The sequence below is a fragment of the Ursus americanus genome, chromosome 1 (genome assembly GCF_024610735.1).
Source record: "Ursus americanus isolate L20-20 chromosome 1, mUrsAme1.1.p, whole genome shotgun sequence".
Taxonomy (NCBI): domain Eukaryota; kingdom Metazoa; phylum Chordata; class Mammalia; order Carnivora; family Ursidae; genus Ursus; species Ursus americanus.
This window is the reverse complement of record NC_142127.1, coordinates 80,676,338-80,695,379: the sequence shown is the minus strand read 5'-3', so window position 1 is coordinate 80,695,379 and position 19,042 is coordinate 80,676,338. Positions and strand designations below refer to the sequence as shown.

Below are 19,042 nucleotides of genomic sequence, written 5' to 3'. Positions count from 1 at the left end.
CTGTGGTCTAGCTCTGCTAGTTGGGAGGGAACATTTCTTTCTTCGTGGCTACTGCTGTCTGTCCTTTCGACAGCTGCACATCTGCTTTACATGCTGCCCAAAGACCCACGGAGGTGTTTGACTCCATCTTTCTAAATACACACAGGTGACAAAAACGAGCTGGGGACTGAAGGCCTCCCGCAGCCCTGCATAGCTGAGGAGCGCTTCAAATCATCAGGACAGCAGCAGTGGAGAAAGCTCCTCAGGCAGTCACCTGGGCTCTGTGAAACCGTGATGCTCCAGGAAGGGAAAACGTAGGCAAATCATGATGCTGGTTTTGAAAACAAGAAGCAACCCTAGGAGACAGTTGGTGGGAGAGAGAGGGATGGGAGGATCCTGTATGTTTTCCTGCTCTCAGACGGTCTCACAGAGTCTTAGGAAATCTCTTTATTTTTAGTCCAAGGAGAAGCGTTTAATCTCAAAACAAAATAGACTTATTTTTAAAATTTGCTGCTTTTCACCAGCAGCTCAGTGTTACACATTTACAAATTGAGTTTGTTTTTCATCTCATGAAAGTAATATGTATTTATGGTAGAAAATTAAGGCAATCGAGGAACCTGGGTGGCTCAGTCGGTTAGGCGTCTGCCTTCGGCTTGGGTCATGATCCCGGGGTCCTGGGATGGAGCCACAACCAGGGCTCTCTGCTTGGTGGGGGCCTGCTTCTCTCTCTCCCTGCAGCTCCCCCTGCTTGTGCTCTCTCTGTGTCAAATTAATTAATTAATTAAAAAAGAAAATTAAGGCAATCAAAAACAGCAAAAAGGAGAAATAAAAACATAAAACTAGGATCTATAATCTTGCCACTTATTAATTACCGTGACTAACATTTTGGTGTATGCCTACACCATTCTAATCTTTTTCTCGCCCTACATAAACATACACAAAATACTTCGAGCAAAACCATATCATACTGAGGAGGTAATTTAGAAAATGTAACTGTCTTTCAATTAGAGGATTTTTTAAATCACCCTTAGCCCTTCAAGTCCTTCTGGAACTCATAGGATTGTCACAAGTCACCCCAGATGGAACCACCAACCCCATCTCAGCAGTTTCCATAGGCAAACACACAAAATGCCGGGCATGTAATGTATTTCTAGAGAGCTGCATAGGATGAGAAGTGCGCCCTTTGTCTCCAAGGTCATGATGGCTCTGCTGAACTCAATTCCTTTCACTGGAGCTAGTGAGGAGAACTCGAAAATGCCAGAGAGAGAATGAGAGCCCCCTACCCCATGATCCCAAATGAAAAAAAGAGAGAGAACATAGAAATCCCCTCACGCACTACCTCCAGGCCCCTTTTGTGTTGTTCCTGCCAACGCAGCAGCCCTCCTGCTATATATACCAGCTGCCACTCTTGTCCCCATCACGCCGGACGCTGATCATCCGCTGCTAACAACCATGGGGAAGGTGAGTCACCTGAGGTGCCATGCCACGTCTGTTGCGTGTCTCCTGTGTTCGGGGTTCCTTCCCCGCTGACTTCTGGCCATTCCCTCATTCCTCCCACCGCAGATCACCTTCTACGAGGACCGGGGCTTCCAGGGCCGCCACTACGAGTGCAGCAGCGACCACCCGAACCTGCAGCCCTACTTCAGCCGCTGCAACTCCATCCGCGTGGACAGCGGCTGCTGGATGCTGTATGAGCGCCCCAACTACCAAGGCCACCAGTACTTCCTGCGGCGCGGGGACTACCCCGACTACCAGCAGTGGCTGGGCCTCAGCGACTCCATCCGCTCCTGCCGGGCCATTCCTTACGTGAGTCTCGCTTCCACCAGACTGACGGGAAATCATCACTGATCTGTGGCCGTAAATTCCTGTTGGTCAAAGTCAGTTTGTTTCAACTCAGGACTAGTGTTCACAGTAAGGATAGCAATGCATGACTGTCAAGCATTAAAAAAAAAAAAAATGTGAGTAGGCTTATGAATCACTGTAACCTCTTTTTTTTTTTTTTCTTATTTAAGGACAAGATTGTTTTTAGGGCGTAAGAAATCACAACATAGCCTCTGAAGTTAAACTTGGTAGCAGCCAGCTGATTCCTACTTTCTAAATAAAAATCATCATGTATAGAAAAGAAAAGAAAAAAAGCCTATCTAAATCATTATTTTTTAATGGTAGGAACATTTAACAGACCTCGGGGGAACAATGTAGGTGTAATGTGTTCAGACTGTATTAGTGATTGTTTTCCACACAGTCTCTATGGCATAAGGATCTAGAAACTAGAATAACATGTCTCAGGTCCAAGGGGCTCCCTGGTTCCCAGGAGTCATTATCAACTAGTTTCTTACCAGGGTTAGAGACAGGTCATTAATTAGGATTTCATGGGACATGGTCCTCATCAAAGTGCTGCTTAATGTTTTTAAACATGCTGAGTTTATGTTTCTCCTTGCTGGTGACACCAAATTGTGAGGTATGACAAGCAGATTCAAGAAGTGAAACCAAAGTAGGCTAGAGAAATTTGCAGAGGCAAAAAGATAAATAAAACACGAATTTCTTTGAGGCAAGAACCTCAAATGGTTCAGGTGACTTGGCAAAATGTCAGACATGTGGACTCAGGGTAAATACACATTGCCGTAAATTATGTGTAAAGAGTGACTTAAAAACAAGCTTGTTAGGACCCTGTTACGTGCGGACATAACAGAAAAGAGCGTTAAAATCCTCTCTGCACACTCACTGAATACAGTTGTGACCAATGGTTTCCTACAAAGGAATCCCTTTTATTCCCTTTATCTCAATGTTTGTTTCTTCCACAAGATCAGGTCAGTTTTATTTTAGTATTCTTCCTAATTTGTTAGACCAACAATGTGAGGAGAAGACACATACACGGCAGGATGGCTTGAAAACTGTGCTTCATGAAGATGCGGGCTGACTAAGTCACTTTTACTGAGATCAGAGATGCCCACACTGATTTTTCTTCTTTTGTTTATTGTCACAACAGACCAGCTCTCACAGGATAAGGCTGTACGAGAGACACGACTACGGGGGCCTGGTGTCTGAGCTCACTGAAGACTGTTCCTGCATCCACAATCGCTTCCGGCTCAATGAGCTGCACTCCCTCCACGTGCTGGAGGGCTGCTGGGTCCTCTACGAGCTGCCCAACTACCGGGGGCGGCAGTACCTGCTGAGGCCGGGGGACTACAGGCGCTACCACGACTGGGGGGCCATGGATGCCAGGGTGGGCTCTCTGAGACGGGTCATCGATTTGTACTAGGCTGTTTCCTGGTACGATCCACATCAAAATGCAGTAAATACACAAACTGTGCTGCTGGCACTAAGTGACTCTTGTTTATCTTTAGATAACCACTGAATTCTAATAAATGGTGACCCTTGGCAACTTACCTGACCCTGAAGGTCAGGTGTTTTGACCGTCTACTTGCTTCCCCGTTGGTCAGGCAACAGTATTCCTGGAGCCCCCACACATGTCATGGGAAGGAGGGAGAAACAACATGTCTGCTTCTACAACCCCCAGTCTGAGAAAGAGAGGGCAGGCGAATGGAAGGAAAACCTATTAGACCCCATATAAAGTAGAAAACATAGAATGAGTTGAGGCTGGGACACCAAAGACACGGGATTGTCGGAAAGGTTAGGGCAGCTGAAGTCTCAGATGAGTCAAGAAAAGCTGAGTGGAGAGAGGGGTTTTAAGCAGAATTCCCAAGGTAGAGAAGGTCAAGCGTGCTTGATGAGTTCAGCGGGTAAGAAAAGTGTTAAAGTAAGCGTTAAAGGGCCTGAGTTGTTATCTTACTTCTGCTAATTACCAGCGATGTGTCCAATTCGGACTAGATTTTTAGGGACTTTCCCAGTTTTAGCACTGAAAGTCCTACAGCCTGGAAAGCCCCTCAGTCTCAGGTAAACCAGGATGGTTGGTTTCCCTACTTACTGGCTTATCTCTTTGATCAAGTCATTTCTTATCCTCTCTGTTCCAAAATTACCTTATTGAAGATTAACGGTGGATAAGAAATTCCTGCTTCACTAAATTCCAGGATAATTATGACGAAAAGATAAGGAAAGATTGTGAACATATTTTGTTATTTTTAAATTATTACACAAACGTAAATGTAGAAAATTCATGTATCCCCAGTGTCTGCTCAAATTCAAGAGTACAATACAGTCATCTTTATTTTGGACTCCAGTATGAATTTCTATCAAGACCCAATCACAGAGCGCCTGGGTGACTCAGTAGGTTAAGGATCTGCCTTCCCTCAGGTCATAATCTGAGGCTCCTGGGACTGAGTTCCACATCAGGCTCCCTGCTCAGCAGGGAGTCTGCTTCTCTGTCTTCCTTTGCCCCTCCCCCTGCTCATGCTCTCTCTCTCTCTCTCTCTCTCTTTCACTCTCTTGCTCTCTCAAATAAATGAATAAAATCTTTAAAAAAGACTCAATTACACACATGACGAAATGAGCACTGAGTATTATATAAGACTGATGAATCACTGAACTCTACCACTGAAACTAATAATACACTATATGTTAATTGATCGAATTTAAATTAAAAAAAAAAGACTTGATTACACAGAGTGAAGTATTAATATTTACTCCACTGCATACCTCTGGAATTTCTTTCCACTATAGTAAAGCTGCTTTCCCAGAATGCTAATTCTCTTTTCAAATCTGTATAAGCATAAATAGTGCCTGTCCCTGTTAACCTTTTTATCAAAACCGATTTTAAAATTCACATGGAATTGCAAGTGACCCAGAATAGCCAAAACAATCTTGAGAAAGAAGAACAAAGTAGGAGTACTTCTCAATTTCAGAACTTACCATAAAACAACAGTAATCGAGACAGCAAGGTCCTGGCATTGGGTAGACATGGAGATGAATGAAATAGACTTGAGAGTCCAGAAATTAACCCATGTGTCAACTGATTTTTGACAAGGATTCTAAGATGATTCAATGGGAAAGAATAGCTTCTCAACAAACGGTGCTGAAACTACTGGACAACCACATGCAAAGGATGAAGTTAGCCCCCTATTTCACACCATATGTAAAAATCAACTCAAAAAAATCAAAGACTTAAATGTAAAAAGTCAAGCCATAAAACTTGGAAGAAAACACAAGCATACATCTTTATGGTCTTTTATTAGGCAATGATTTCTTAAATATGAAAGCAGAAACAACAATAGCAAGACAAATTGGACTTAAAATTAAAATGTTTTATGAATCAAAGGACACTATCAAGAAAGTGAATGTAGCAGCTTCTTACTAGACACATCTCTGGAGGCAAGGGAAACAAAAGCAAATATAACTATTGGGACTTCCTTGAGATAAAAAGCTTCTGCACAGTGAAGGAAACAATCAACAAAACTAAAAGGCAACCTATGGAATGAGGGAAGATGTTTGCAAATGACATATTGGATAAAGGGCTAGTATCCAAAATCTATAAAGAACTTATCAAACTCAACACCCAAAAAATAAGTAATCCAGTTAAGAAATGGGCAGAAGACATGAACAGAGATTTCACCAAAGAAGGCATACAAATGTATAACAGACACATGAAAAAATGCTCAACATAACTTGGCATCAGGGAAATACAAATCAAAACCACAATAAGATACCACCTCATACCTGTTAGAATGGCTAAAATTAATGACTTGGGAAACGACAGATGTTGGCAAGGCTGCAGAGAAAGGGGAACGCTCTTACAGTGTTGGTGGAAATGCAAACTGGTGCAACCATTCTGGAAAATAATATGCAGGTTCCTCAAAAAGTTAAAATTAGAGCTACCCTATGACTCAGCAATTGTGCACTACTAGGTATTTATCCAAAGAATACAAAAATAATGATTTGAAGGAGCATATACAGCCCCATGTTTATAGCAGCATTATCAACAATAGCCAAATTATGGAAAGAGCCCAAATGTCCATCAACCAATGCATGGATAAAGAAGATATGGTATATATATACAAAAGACTTTTACTCAGCCATCAAAAAGAATGAAATCTTGCCATTTGCAATGATGTGGATGGAACTAGAGGGTATTATGCTAAGTGAAATAAGTCAGTCAGACAAAGACAAATACTCTATGATTTCACTCATATGTGGGATTTAAGAAACAAAACAGATGAACATAGGGGCAGGGAAGGAAAAACAAAATAAGATAAAAACAGAGAGAGAGGAAAACCATAAGAGACTCTTAACTACAGAGAACAAACTGAGGGTTGCTGGAGGGGAGGTGGGTGGGGGGATGGGCTAAATGGGTGTTGGGCATTAAGGAGGGCACTTGTTGGTGTGAGCACTGGGTGTTATTTGTAAGTGATCACTAAATTCTACTCCTTAAACCAATACTACACTGTATGTTAACTAACTTTAAATAAAATCTTGGGAGAAAAATTAAAAATAAATAAATAAGGTAAATAAAAAATAATTTTTATAAAAAAGAAAAAAAGTCAAAAGGCAACCTACAGAATGGGAAAAAATATTTACAAACCATATATCTGGCAAGAGTTGAGTATCCAGAATATATATATCTTACAACTCAATAACACAAAGACAACACTATTTTTTTTTTATAATGATTTTTTATTATATTATGTTAGTCACCATACAGTACATCCCCGGTTTTCGATGTAAGGCTCGATGATTCATTAGTTGTGTATAACACCCAGTGCACCATGCAATATGTGCCCTCCTTACTACCCATCACTGGCCTATCCCATTCCCCCACCCCCCTCCCCTCTGTAGTCCTCAGTTTGTTTCTCATAGTCCATAGTCTCTCATGATGGGCAAAAGACTTGAATATATATCTTTCTGAAGAAGATATACAAATGGCCAATAAACAAAAGAAAAGATGCTCAACATCATTGGTCCTTAGGGAAATTCAAATCAAACCCACAATGGGATACCACTTAATGCCTACTAGGATAGTTATAATAATTTTAGGGGGGGAAAGCTCCAGAAAATAACAAATATTGGTAAGGATGTAGAGAGATTGGAATTCTCATAAGTTGCTGGTGGAAATGTAAAATGGTGTGGCAGCTGTGGAAGATAGCTTGGCAGTTCCTTAGTTAAACATGGAGTTATCATATGACTCACCAATTCTACTTCTAGATATATATTCATAAGAACTGAAAGCAGTGTTCAAACACAAACTTTACACATGAGTGTTTATAGCAGCACTAGTCACAATAGCCGAAAGGTGAAAACAACCCAAAAGTCTATCAATGGATGACTGGATCAATAAAATGTGATATATCTATATTATGAAATACTATTTGGCCATAAAAAAGGAATGAAATACTGATATGTGCTATAACATGGATGAATCTTGAAAACATGCAAAGTGAAAGAAGCCAGTCACAGAAGTATGTATATTATAGGATTCCACTGATATGAAATATCCAGAATAGGCAAAGCTACAGAGACAGTAAATCGATTAGTGGTTGCTTAGGGCTGGAAGGAATGGGTAGATAAAGGAATGAAACTAAAAAGCACAGGATTTCTCATTGTGGTGACAACCATATTCTAAAATTGACCATAGCAATGGTTGTACATATCTGTGAACATACTAAAACCATTAATTATATACTTTAAATGGACCAACTGTATGGTATGTGAATTATATCTCAATAAAGATCTTTTAAAAACTAATGCTCTGGGATGGGGCACCTGGGTGGCTCAGTTGTTAAGCATCTGCCTTCGGCTCAGGGCATGATCCCAGGGTCCTGGGATCGAGTCCCACATCAGGCTTCTCTGTTGGGAGCCTGCTTCTTCCTCTCCCACTCCCCCTGCTCGTGTTCCCTCTCTCACTGGCTGTCTCTCTCTCTGTCAAATAAATAAATAAAATCTTAAAAAAAAAAAAAACTAATGCTCTGGGGTGCCTGGCTCAGTCAGTAGAACATGCAACTCTTGATCTCAGCGTTCAGCGTTGTGAGTTTGAGCCCCACGTTGGGTATAGAGATTACTTAAAAAGGAAGGAAGGAAGGGAGGGAGGAGGAGGGGAAGGAAGGAAGAAAAGAAGGGAGGGAAGGAGGAAGGAAGAGAAAGAAAGAAAGAAAGAAAGAAAGAAAGAAAGAAAGAAAGAAAGAAAGAAAGAAAGAAAGAAAGAAAGAAAAGAAAGAAATCTTTAGAAACTAATGCTCTGTACAGAAACTTAAGTAATGATCCTTTTAAAATAAGATTCCTTCTTGTGGAAGAAACTTATAGGATAAATGATAAGATACACATATTATTGGGATGCCTGGGTGGCTCAGTTGGTTACCTGTCTGGCTCAGGTCATGGTCCCACAGTCCTAGGATTGAGTCCCACATCAGGCTTCTTGCTCAGCGGGGAGCCTGTTTCTCCCTCTGCCAGCCACTCCCCTGCTTGTGCTCTCTCTCTCTCCCGCTCTCTCTCTGACAAATAAATGAATAAAATCTTTTTTTTAAGATACACGTATTATTAAAATGTGTGGCTCTTATCAATTCCAAATATGCAGAAGGTTTGAGATTTTGTTGCTGGCCCAGCTAAATCATCACGTGTTGCCCTCTAGTTGGGTGACTAATGACATATGAGCTCTGTTTTAACAAAAAATGAAAAATAAGGTGACATGTCCCACTGAAAATAACTTTGTTAATTTAGGATTTGGTTTTGTTTTAATCTGGTGAATTTAGAGGCTTAGAAAAAAGCATTTGATCTCACAAGTATACCACAAGTTTCCCTCTCTATAAAATGAAGGGTCTGGACAAGATGAGCTCCATGTTTCCTTCCAGCTCTGATACTTTAAGACTCTGTTAGGTTTCAAAATGGGTTATCTCAGTGGTTACCAATGCAGGCTTTGAGCTCCATAGACTTGGTTCCTGGCTTGACCAGCTAATGGCTGGGTGACCTTGAGCAAGTTACTTATCCCCTCTGAGCTTTGGTTTTCTCTGCATGATCTTATGAGGAGTAAATGAGCTATGTTCTGTAAAGAAGCTAGCATATAGCAGAGACTCAGTAAGTAGTAGTCACCCCTCCATCAGTTGTGTTTAATTGTGCCATATATATGGACTTTATAAGGAAAACACGTCAGAATAAATTAGCTGTTTTCTAGAAAATTCCTTTAAGTCAAGAAAATGTGAACATCTTCAATGTCCCTTTGACAGTCACCCATTACCACTGTCTGAGAAATCTAAGACAAATAAATGAATATGGGATTACAGAGCCTTTTATAGTCAGTTAATGCTGATTTCTTCAGCCTGGCAGCAATCAGTCAATTGAAGAGTCCACTACAATTTACCAGAGCTCCTGTTAAAGACAAAGATTCTTGGGGTTGGTAGGGACACCACAGGCTAGCTGGATGCTAGGCCTTTCGTAAATTAAAAGGAAAGTATGACATTGAGAAGTGTATAATTTAGGGAAGATATAAGATAGGCACACCTAGAAAGGTAACATCTAAAACCAGCCATTGTTATATGCAGAGGCAATTAGTTTAGGCCTTGGAGCCGACACACCTGAGTTCAATTCCCAGTTCCTCCACTTACTAACTATGTCTACCTTTTGGATTTTTTTCTCTGTCATGATCAGTACTGATTAGACTTGGGCAGTCAGGGATCTTGACCTGAACTGGGTGCCTCAGAGAGTCTTACTCTAGCCTCTTCCAGCTGCAATCTTCCCCACAGGACAGGAATCTGTGGAACCTTGGGGACAAGCCCACACTTCTTTTAGACCATGCTCCTTTTACCTGAAACTCCAGAATTCCCTCTATTTAGACCTTTGTTTCCAAGACCTAAAAGAGAGTCTTAACGGGGCCTGTCCTCCCAAGGACACTGGTAGTCAAAAGGCAGCTGTTTGTGGGAAGTGAAGGGGGGCAAGGAGCATGCGGATAGACTGTGGACATGTGAGGGAGTGAAAAGAGAGGAGGGAAGAGGTAAAGGGGGCTCTGTTTATGTTCTTGCCCGAGATCTCACAAACATTTGGGGAAGTTCCCATAATAACTGTGCTGTGTTGGCTACATGAGGTACTTTGTACAATTTCTTGTACAGTGTCTGGAACATACCAGACACTCTTTATACAGTAGGCTATTTATTATTGCCTATTATTATTTTCATCATCACAAGCCAAGTGAATGCTATAAGGTTTGCTGCAGTTTCAATCCTAACGCCTTAAATGGAAGTAGACATGGCTTCCTTCAGCAAGGTCATGTCAATGACGTGCTGATGAGCTCAAGAGATTTCACTTGGGAGTGGTTACCAGAGAGTCAGGAAAGAAGTCTGCAAGTGCTTCAGGAAAAGCCAGCTTGTAAACTAAAACGTTTGGGGGGGGGGGGGGGTGTTGGTTAATGAACTATTTCCACTCAGGCTCCTAACAGGCCTCAGGCAACTATAATGGCTCCTAAATGAATGATCTTGTTTTTAGAAGAAGCCAGGGTTATATTAGATCCATTCAAATATTTTGATCTACAAGTTTATTTAACTATGAGCTCCTAGAGGACCTTAAACAACTTTCTAAATTTTTGTTCTGATTTAAATAAGACCAGTTCTTCCAAAGGGAGTTTTACAGTTATTAAAAACAAAACAAAACAAAAAACTTGTACATTACAGCTAAACTCGGTATTCAAATATTTCTGATAAAAGGCTCAGTGGCTTCAGTCCCTTAACCTCCCACATAATTAGACTGGGCCATTGGCTGATAATATGAAGAGACATAACAGGGGCGCCTGGGTGGCACAGCGGTTAAGCGTCTGCCTTCGGCTCAGGGCGTGATCCTGGCGTTATGGGATCGAGCCCCACATCAGGCTCCTCTGCTATGAGCCTGCTTCTTCCTCTCCCACTCCCCCTGCTTGTGTTCCCTCTCTCGCTGGCTGTCTCTATCTCTGTCAAATTAATAAATAAAATCTTTAAAAAAAAATATGAAGAGACATAACAGAGCCTGTCTTGCAGCATCCAGGACCTAAAGTCTCATTCCATTGATCCATCCATCTTCTAAAGTACAAGGAGCCCCCACACTGGGGTGTTCAGCAGGGAGTCTGCTTCTCTGCCTCTCCCTCTGCCCCTTCCCTGCTCTTTCTCTCTCTCTCTCTTTCAAATAAATAAATAAATAAATAAATCTTTTAAAATGTATAATATAAAAAATAAACTACAAGGAAATAGCTAAGAATCCTTTTTATTATTTTCCTTCACAAAAATGTTGTTTACCACTTTTTCTTTATTTTTGTTCTCTTTCTCAGGCCCACTCCCCTGTCTCTCTCCCGTAGCCACTTAGAGACTTGAACGACATAGCCCTGGTGGGGTTTTAACACCTCCCCACCCCACAGGAAGGCCGTGCTGTGGTGGGCCTGCACCAGCCTGGGGTTCTGGGCCATTTTCACCTCCTTTCAAGTCCTCCCAGGTCAGCAAGGAGAGGCAGAAGCAGCAGCAGAGGGCGTCAGAACCAGAGAGAGTGGTAGCTGAGTGGGAGAAAGTGGCTTCGATGTCTCTGAACGTCCGTGTGGGTGATCTCACGTGGGGGAGTTCCTGTTCTCCAAAATAGAATCATTATTTTTTCATGTTCTTCATGTTTGCAGGACTCTGTTTATCCACCTACTTAACTAATAAATTGTGGTGGGAGATAAGGAAGTGTGACGTGGCCCTTATTCTTGAGTTGATAACCTTGCTGAAGACAAGGAAAAGAAGAAATTTTATGAGAAAGGCGGAGCAGCAGTGCTATGCTGGGTGGTGACGAAGTGGGGCAGATGCTCGGAGAAGTCTGAGTATAGGCCTCTGACCCGAGGCCTTAGGTGGTAAGCCTATTACATGTTAACATAAATAACATATTTTTATGAATAATAACTGTATTTTCCAAAGCAACAACAATTAACGAAAAGATTGGAATTGTTTTACATTTTTATAAGTCTCTTGAATGTCCTAGAGCCTCTGGAAAAACTCCACTGTACCCCTGAAAAAGAATAAGAGCGAAGAGGGGCGCCTGGGTGGTGCAGTCGTTGAGCGTCTGCCTTTGGCTCAGGGCATGATCCTGGCTTTATGGGATCGAGCCCTGCATCAGGCTTCTCCACTAGGAGCCTGCTTCTTCCTCTCCTACTCCCCTGCTTGTGTTCCCTCTCTCGCTGGCTTTCTCTGTCAAAATAAATAAATAAAATCTTAAAAAAAAAAAAAAAGAATAAGAGGGAAAAGGGTCAAGAACATCTTGGTATTGTTATGAAAACTGTTTTGACCTTAGGAACCTCTTGAAAGTGTCTCAGGGACCTTTGGGGTCCCCACACCACACTGTGAAATTCATACGGTCAAGAGGCTCTGTCATCTGGCTTGGGTGCTCTCCAGCATCTCCGAAGTCTGAGGAAGGAGGCCGTCGGTATTTTGAGGGCTTCTACATTACTCCTCACACTAACTCAAGCCAGCCTTACCAAGTAAGCAAGAGTCTTTAATGGTGATGAGGAGGGAAGATCTTAGGACACTGAAGGAGGACAGGGACATAAAAGAGCAAGCAGTGCTCGGGGCAGCCACCAGCAGAAGGAAGGATTTAGGCTCGGGGAGTTGTGAGGAAGGGGAGGAAGGCCTTAGCTATCTGCTTTCTTTCAGGTCAAAGCCAAGTACCGAGAGCCTACTAGGAGCCAACCCTCTGCTCTAGGCCCAGAAGCGGAAAGGAATAAGAGAATTCCCAGCCTCCAGGAGCCTACACATTTCCAGTCAAGCATCAGTTTTACTCGACAGACCCCAAAATAACAACAGTGCTGACCAAAGCGTCTCGACTTTGAACTACGCCTTAGCCTTTTTAAAGCACTTCTACAGATCATTTCCCTTGATTCCCTCTTCCTTAAGATTTCTTATGATTTAAATTCTGATTTTTCATAAAAGTTAAAAACCACCACCACCACCAGTCCCGGAGCAGAATACATGACTTACTTTAATTACCTTTGAGGAGTCAATTAAGCAGAACAGGCGACAAAATAAAAGCATGGGGATAGAATTTCGTTCATCCTTTTTCACAACTAAAAGAGTAAAGACTCTTTTCATTTTGGTGGCAACAACAGCTTTAGTGAATTAGAACAACCCGAACCTACCAGAAAGAATGAGAGTAAACCATTCAGCTAACCCCAATGACCAGGGGGAGGAGGAGCGGGGAGCCGGCAAATCCCCTTAACTCACCAAAAGGGGCCCCTTTTGTGTGATTTCCTGCGGAGGCAGCAGTCAGGGCTGTTATATATACAGCCTCACTCCCCCTCGTCCCACACAGCGCTGGCCAACTCCTCCTGCTCCCTCGCTCCAAAATGGGGAAGGTAAGTGCGGGGTCCCGGAGGCTCAGGGTCGGCCCTGGCACAGCCCCTTCAGCAGGGGCAAATGGCCTCATGCTCCCACATCTTCCACTCTGCAGATCACCTTCTACGAGGAGCGGGGCTTCCAGGGCCGCTGCTACGAGTGCAGCAGCGACTGCCCCAACCTGCAGCCCTACTTCAGCCGCTGCAACTCCATCCGCGTGGACAGCGGCTGCTGGATGCTGTATGAGCGCCCCAACTACCAAGGCCACCAGTACTTCCTGCGGCGCGGGGACTACACCGACTACCAGCAGTGGCTGGGCTTCAGCGACTCCATCCGCTCCTGCCACCTCATCCCCCAGGTGAGTGTGGCTCCGTCCTCCTCTTTGGTCTCTTTGGAAATGAAAGCCATGAACAAATACCATTCTTCAACCAAATCATTCCAACTAGAGAGCAGCAGGTGAGAGTGAGCCCACTGCCCACAGTCCATTCTAGAAGGGGGTCTCAGAGGGGAAGCCATTCTTTATGAACTCTGTGGTGCTTGCTTTTTCACTCACATGTTCCCATAATTTTATATTTTAAATGTAATAAAAAATTTAAAAATCCAAAGACTAATTGAGAAAAAGAGGACAGAGGGAAAACAGAAGTTGCCACGTGTTTAAGATAGAGCTTCCTAAAGGCGTCATTCCAAGCGGTGTCAACTCAGAAATAATATGTCAAATCTTCTAGATACAATCTGGGTCTGCTTAATTGATAAGAATACACTTGCTTGCTTTGGCTCACTTTTCTATTTAATGATCTTCCTGGAGAAGATCAGCCCCTTTCTTTTGGTTTTTATTCTAATTTCATGGTCAGTATCTATTAGCTCACTTAGAGGTATAAATTAGAGGAAAGGCCAATTCCAAAATGAAAGTTTGAGATTCAGTATTTCCTAGAGAGCCATTTGCACAGTTCTCAGAAGAATGTGCCGGAGTTGTGGGAGGTATGGGGTATAGTGTCATCCAAACAGAGCTCAATGGAGATGATTTTTGCTGCAGAGGGAAACAAAGACAGTGAGGGAAGAGCCCGGAAAGCAAACTTAAGAGTCAGATAGGTTGAAATCCGAAGTGACACTGAGGCGATAAAAACAGAGACAAAGAAAATGGGTCGTCTTCTTTTCTACAAAAGCTTAATAATCTTACGCTCCATGGTGTACACAAAACCAAAACATCGGCCTTAGAGAAAATAGCTAAATGTTGATTCCTTTTTAACCAGAGTGCTATATCAAATGGGACTTTCCTTTCCAATGACTTACACTTTTCTCTTTTGAGAAGGACCTTCTCTAATAACAAGCCTTAACATGATCACTTTATTTGAGACAAACCTTGGCTGCCAAGGACAGAGCCCAATGGGTAGCACTGAAGGGCTGCCTGTTTTGTCCCTCGCATTGCCCAGAAATCCTGTAGACGCAGGGGTGGGTGGAGAGGGTGGGAGGGGAGTGTGATGGGGGCCGGAAGTCTCTTTAACACTGCAACATGATTGTTCTGGAAGCAAACCTGGACTCCAGGAACTTTTGGGCTGGTGGGGGCAGGGAAGCATAGGGGTTAGAACTCTAATTCTCTCCATTTGTGTTCATTTATCTTTTCCTTTCTGTTTGCCTCCCCAGCACTCCGGCACGTTCAGAATGAGGATCTATGAGAGAGATGACTTCAGAGGACAAATGTCAGAGATCACAGACGATTGTCTCTCTCTTCAGGACCGCTTCCATCTCAACGAAATCCACTCCCTCAATGTGCTGGATGGCTGCTGGGTCCTTTATGAGCTGCCCAACTACAGGGGAAGGCAGTACCTCCTGAGGCCTGGGGAGTACAGGAGATACCTTGACTGGGGGGCCACGAACGCCAAAGTTGGTTCTTTCAGACGAGTAATGGATTTTTACTAAAGTATTTATGTTCTCCACTTTTCTCCTTTAGAATCCAATAAAATATTTAGCTTGTGTTTCTGGCACTACGGAGTCCTGCTCTTCTTTTAACCTATTAAGACTTTGTAAGCAATAATGGTACTTAGCCAAACATAATGACCGACATTTTCATGATGGGAAACAATGTCTTTTAAGGGGGATAAAGTAAAGGATATCATTGCCAGCATTCTTTTGAAGACTAAACCATGTAGGCTCAAGGTTCAATTCAATCGGGCTAAAGACATTTATGGTTAGTCTTAAAGGGTAAATTTGCAGCTACAATCTTAAATTAGTACTTATTGTAATGCCTCAAGTTATCCTTGTAGGTTACCTCCATCATCTTTTCTTTTCTTTTTTTTTTTTAAGATTTTTTTAATTTATTTACTTGACAGAGAGAGACAGCCAGTGAGAGAGGGAACACAAGCAGGGGGAGTGGGAGAGGAAGAAGCAGGCTCCCAGCGGAGGAGCCTGATGTGAGGCTCAATCCCGGAACGCCGGGATCACGCCCTGGGCCAAAGGCAGACACTTAACGACTGAGCCACCCAGGCGCCCCTCCACCATCTTTTCTATGTAGGCCAAATCTTAGCTAATGAGGAAAGTCGTCTCAGCATCTAGACCCTTCCTTTAGCTTCAAAAACAAATGAATAAACTGGTCACCCTCCCCTCTTGTGTTCTTTACCCTTCTAATGGCAGCCAATTCCATGTCAATACCTCATTCCTCCAGGAGATTTTCAATCCAAATAGAATTCACTGTCTCTTTTATTGAAGAATTTCAGGATTTCTACAAAAAACCACATGTACATATGGAAACTCAAACTCCTATCACTCTAATAGGAAGTAAAGAATTATGACTATACCTGGAAAGTAATACTAAATGGAAAATGAGGAATTGACATTTTCTGGAGAAGTTTGCTTGACTGTTTGTGTGTTTTCTTTGAGGATGTTTATTTTCCAGGAGAGACATTTGAGCCCAAGTCCCATGTTCTGAGGCACTTTGTTGGTTGTAGGTAAAGCCAGATTTGAATCCAACCACCAAGACAGAGGGGAAACAAGACCAGTTCCATGACTGAGAGAGTCCATGAGACAAATAAACTAATTATCCAAAACTAACCTAACTGTTCCCAGTACTGAAACCTCAAACAAAGTTTTCATGTAGGTCCTAATAAAGTGGGTACTGAGCAAACAACATCCCTAATAGCACCCTGCAATAATGAAATATGGTTCTTCATTCTGTTTCTTACAAAGTTCCACAATAAAGCTGATGGTTTCAGGTCAAAATCCATTTAAAGTACCCCATTCTTTGAGATTCTAATGAAATGGCTGAAATGTCATCTCACATGGAGTGGGAGACTTGCGTATCCACGCTCTCCGACACAAATGTACTCAATGTCTCTTGTAATTCTGGAAAGGGAATGAGTTATTTATGCCTTTTCCAGTCACCCTCCCCTCTGAACTCCTGCCCTGTTAGGATCATCTTGTCCTCCCCCATGTGACCCACCCCATGTGTCTCACCAACTCAGTGGGAGACATAGCTCCTTTTCCTGGAGCTCTGAACCATCTCTCATATGAAACATTCATGTCCGCCACCAGCTTCATTATAGAGATTGTGGGAGGAGTTTAGATCCCAGCAGTACAACAATATGAAATTAAATATTAGGTGGCCATGCTCTCAACAGTCTGCAAGGTCCAACCTGCTGCTGGGTGGCCTGGTCTTCTTTCTCATTCTTGCTCATCTCTCCTCTGTTCTTAACTATACCCACATGGCTGTTCATTTTTTATAGTCTCCTTCCAAACCATGCTTTCCAGGGTTCCATATCTACCACCCATGTGACTCATGAACAGAACAAGCATCAAATTTGTTGCTTAGTCTGAGTCATTTTTGATAGCACAAGTGGGTGCTATTAGGGATTACACCGGGGCAAAAGGCATGACCCAGGAGTGTTCAAGGCAAACTGGGCCACATGGTTCTTTCCCTAGAAAATAGGTTCTTGAATTATTTGGTACTAATTATTCCTAAATCCCAGTTCTTCAACCTTTAAACTCCCAACACTAGTGTTGGCTTCCTGGAGATATTAGCCAGAGTTCTCTGTTTGCCAGTAACATATCAGGCATAAATGGGAAAGCCAAAAGCTTCTCACAGTGCTGAATTTTACTTTATTTGCTTGGTAAGCATAAAATCACAGACTTCAGACATGGAAATGATCCTGAAACACTTGAACCCAAAACACATAAAATTAGAGACCCTGGATGTCACTGATCAAGTTTTTCTTCTTGAAAATTGTGTTCCCATCCGTGGGGAACAGGCAAAGAGAATGGTATCCTCCCTCTAATCCCAATATTAAAAACAATCAACAGAGGGAAGTAATGGTGGGGGGGGCAGAGGGGGATACAACCAAACTAACTCCTCACCTATGCTTCCTTCTTCTCTCCCTCCTCTCTCAAAAGTTCCCACTGGAACCTCAAAGAGGTAAAAGGTCTGAGATGAAAGCAGCCTCCAAGAGAGGAATGGGAGAAGGGATACCCTACAGGATCCCACTAACCTTTTGCCCATGAAGATGAAAAACAACTCAAGATAACTCCAGTGTCAGCCTATATACCCTATACACACCAGTATTTCCTGTAGATCCTAGTTTATAATAGTCAAGATTTTAAATCTTTTTTTTTAATATGGAATCCTTCAAGAATTTACATGCCATCCTTGTGCCATGCTAATCTTCTCTGTATCACTCTAATTTTAGTATGCATGCTGCCAAAGTGAGCACCAGATTCTAAATCTTTTTCTTCTTTTTTCCCTCTTTTCTCCCATTGAACCTATAGTGTTTTCTGGCCAGTCTAACTTTATATAAGGCCCACCAAGCAAAGAAACTGAATTCTTTCCATAAAGAAGTGCCACGAGCTGCTATATTGAGTTTTACCCTCAAAAGGGTGCTTCCTCATTATGACTTCCCTCTCCAGTTATCCTGCCTTGCTGCCACGGGGTTAGGTCCTTATGTTGCTATTGTCTTACTCCCTCCCCTCCAGACTTTAGGGGTTTAAATTTTCTTGTGGGTTTGTTAAAGCAAAAATGACAATCATACCACCTGTTGCTTAAATGAGAAGAAATGGCTTTTTCACACAAAAGCCAATTGATCCAAATGGAATGCCACAGGAGTCAAGCAGAGGTGGGTCATTTGTTACCCCCTATCTTCTTGTCATCTACTGGACAGTCATCAAAGACAAGCTGAGAAAGAGAGCCAGAGGCTGGTGCTACTATGGTGACCCTTGGTGTCTCATCCAGCCTCCTTGTTTGGGATAGTTTGGTCTACGTAACTGTCAACCAAATGACCTCATCTAATTTAACCAAGCTTGTGTATGATACAAAGGCTACATTAGCTGCTAGCAAGCAGGAAGGTGGGTGTTAAGGTCAATGGCTGGCTGGACCTCAGACACTAGCAATACTCTGGAATTGGATACTGCTCTTGTAGTATTAATGTGACATCTCAGGAAACACAAAAAGTAGAATTACCAAGGAACAGAAGGTTTAGGGAACAGCACGACATTCCAGTTTTCTCTCTTTTGCTTACTCATCTCCCCTGTTATAAAGGCCCATTAAATAGATCAAATGCAGAGTGCTTGTGTCATCCTACACATTGAAAGTTGCAAATACTGAACTTTGATGTGAGTGTGTATGCCTGTTGTGCTGAGCATTCAAAATAGGGCCCATGGACTATTACAACAACGGATTTCAGACTAGGGAATAACATTCATATCCTCCAGGCATTGATTGAGTAACCTTGATGTGCCAGTTCATTTTGCCACTTAGTGGGAACACAAAAATAAAGATGGAATAGTCCCTTCCCAGAAAGGGGCTCCCCTCATTGATTTCAAGAAACTGATGTCTAAACAAAATAACTAGATAAAGTAATAATTACCATTACAGTGGTATGAGCAAGACG

General features: G+C 42.5%; 2 protein-coding genes and 1 pseudogene across 4 annotated transcripts; 2 read left to right on the top strand and 1 right to left on the bottom strand.

Annotated features, from left to right (window-relative positions):
* The first annotated feature begins 1,431 nt into the window (after window positions 1-1,431).
* Window positions 1,432-3,238, top strand: LOC123798049 (gamma-crystallin A). The gene is made up of 3 exons (XM_045806135.2): window positions 1,432-1,440; window positions 1,543-1,785; window positions 2,966-3,238. Exons 1-3 carry the CDS (start codon window positions 1,432-1,434, stop codon window positions 3,236-3,238), a joined length of 525 nt encoding a protein of 174 aa, XP_045662091.2.
* Window positions 3,239-13,183: 9,945 nt separating this feature from the next.
* On the top strand, window positions 13,184-15,089 carry CRYGB (crystallin gamma B). Of its 3 annotated transcripts, none has more exons than XM_045806134.2 (3): window positions 13,184-13,192; window positions 13,288-13,530; window positions 14,814-15,089. In XM_045806134.2, the coding sequence occupies exons 1-3, from the start codon at window positions 13,184-13,186 to the stop codon at window positions 15,087-15,089; spliced, it is 528 nt and encodes a 175-aa protein (XP_045662090.1). The 3 variants fall into 3 exon arrangements, with proteins under 3 accessions (XP_045662090.1, XP_045662089.1, XP_087722476.1); XM_045806133.2 differs by having other exon boundaries at window positions 13,288-13,536; XM_087866350.1 differs by having other exon boundaries at window positions 13,288-13,544; window positions 14,831-15,089.
* Window positions 15,090-17,768: 2,679 nt separating this feature from the next.
* Window positions 17,769-17,869, bottom strand: LOC123798341 (U6 spliceosomal RNA; annotated as a pseudogene).
* Window positions 17,870-19,042: the final 1,173 nt, after the last annotated feature.

Bases quoted from the DNA above. Each gene is read 5' to 3' on its own strand.
- LOC123798049 (XM_045806135.2), top strand. The intron at 1,786-2,965 runs GTGAGTCTCGCT...TTGTCACAACAG, and splicing joins CCTGCCGGGCCATTCCTTAC to ACCAGCTCTCACAGGATAAG.
- CRYGB (XM_045806133.2), top strand. The intron at 13,537-14,813 runs GTGGCTCCGTCC...TTGCCTCCCCAG, and splicing joins ACCTCATCCCCCAGGTGAGT to CACTCCGGCACGTTCAGAAT.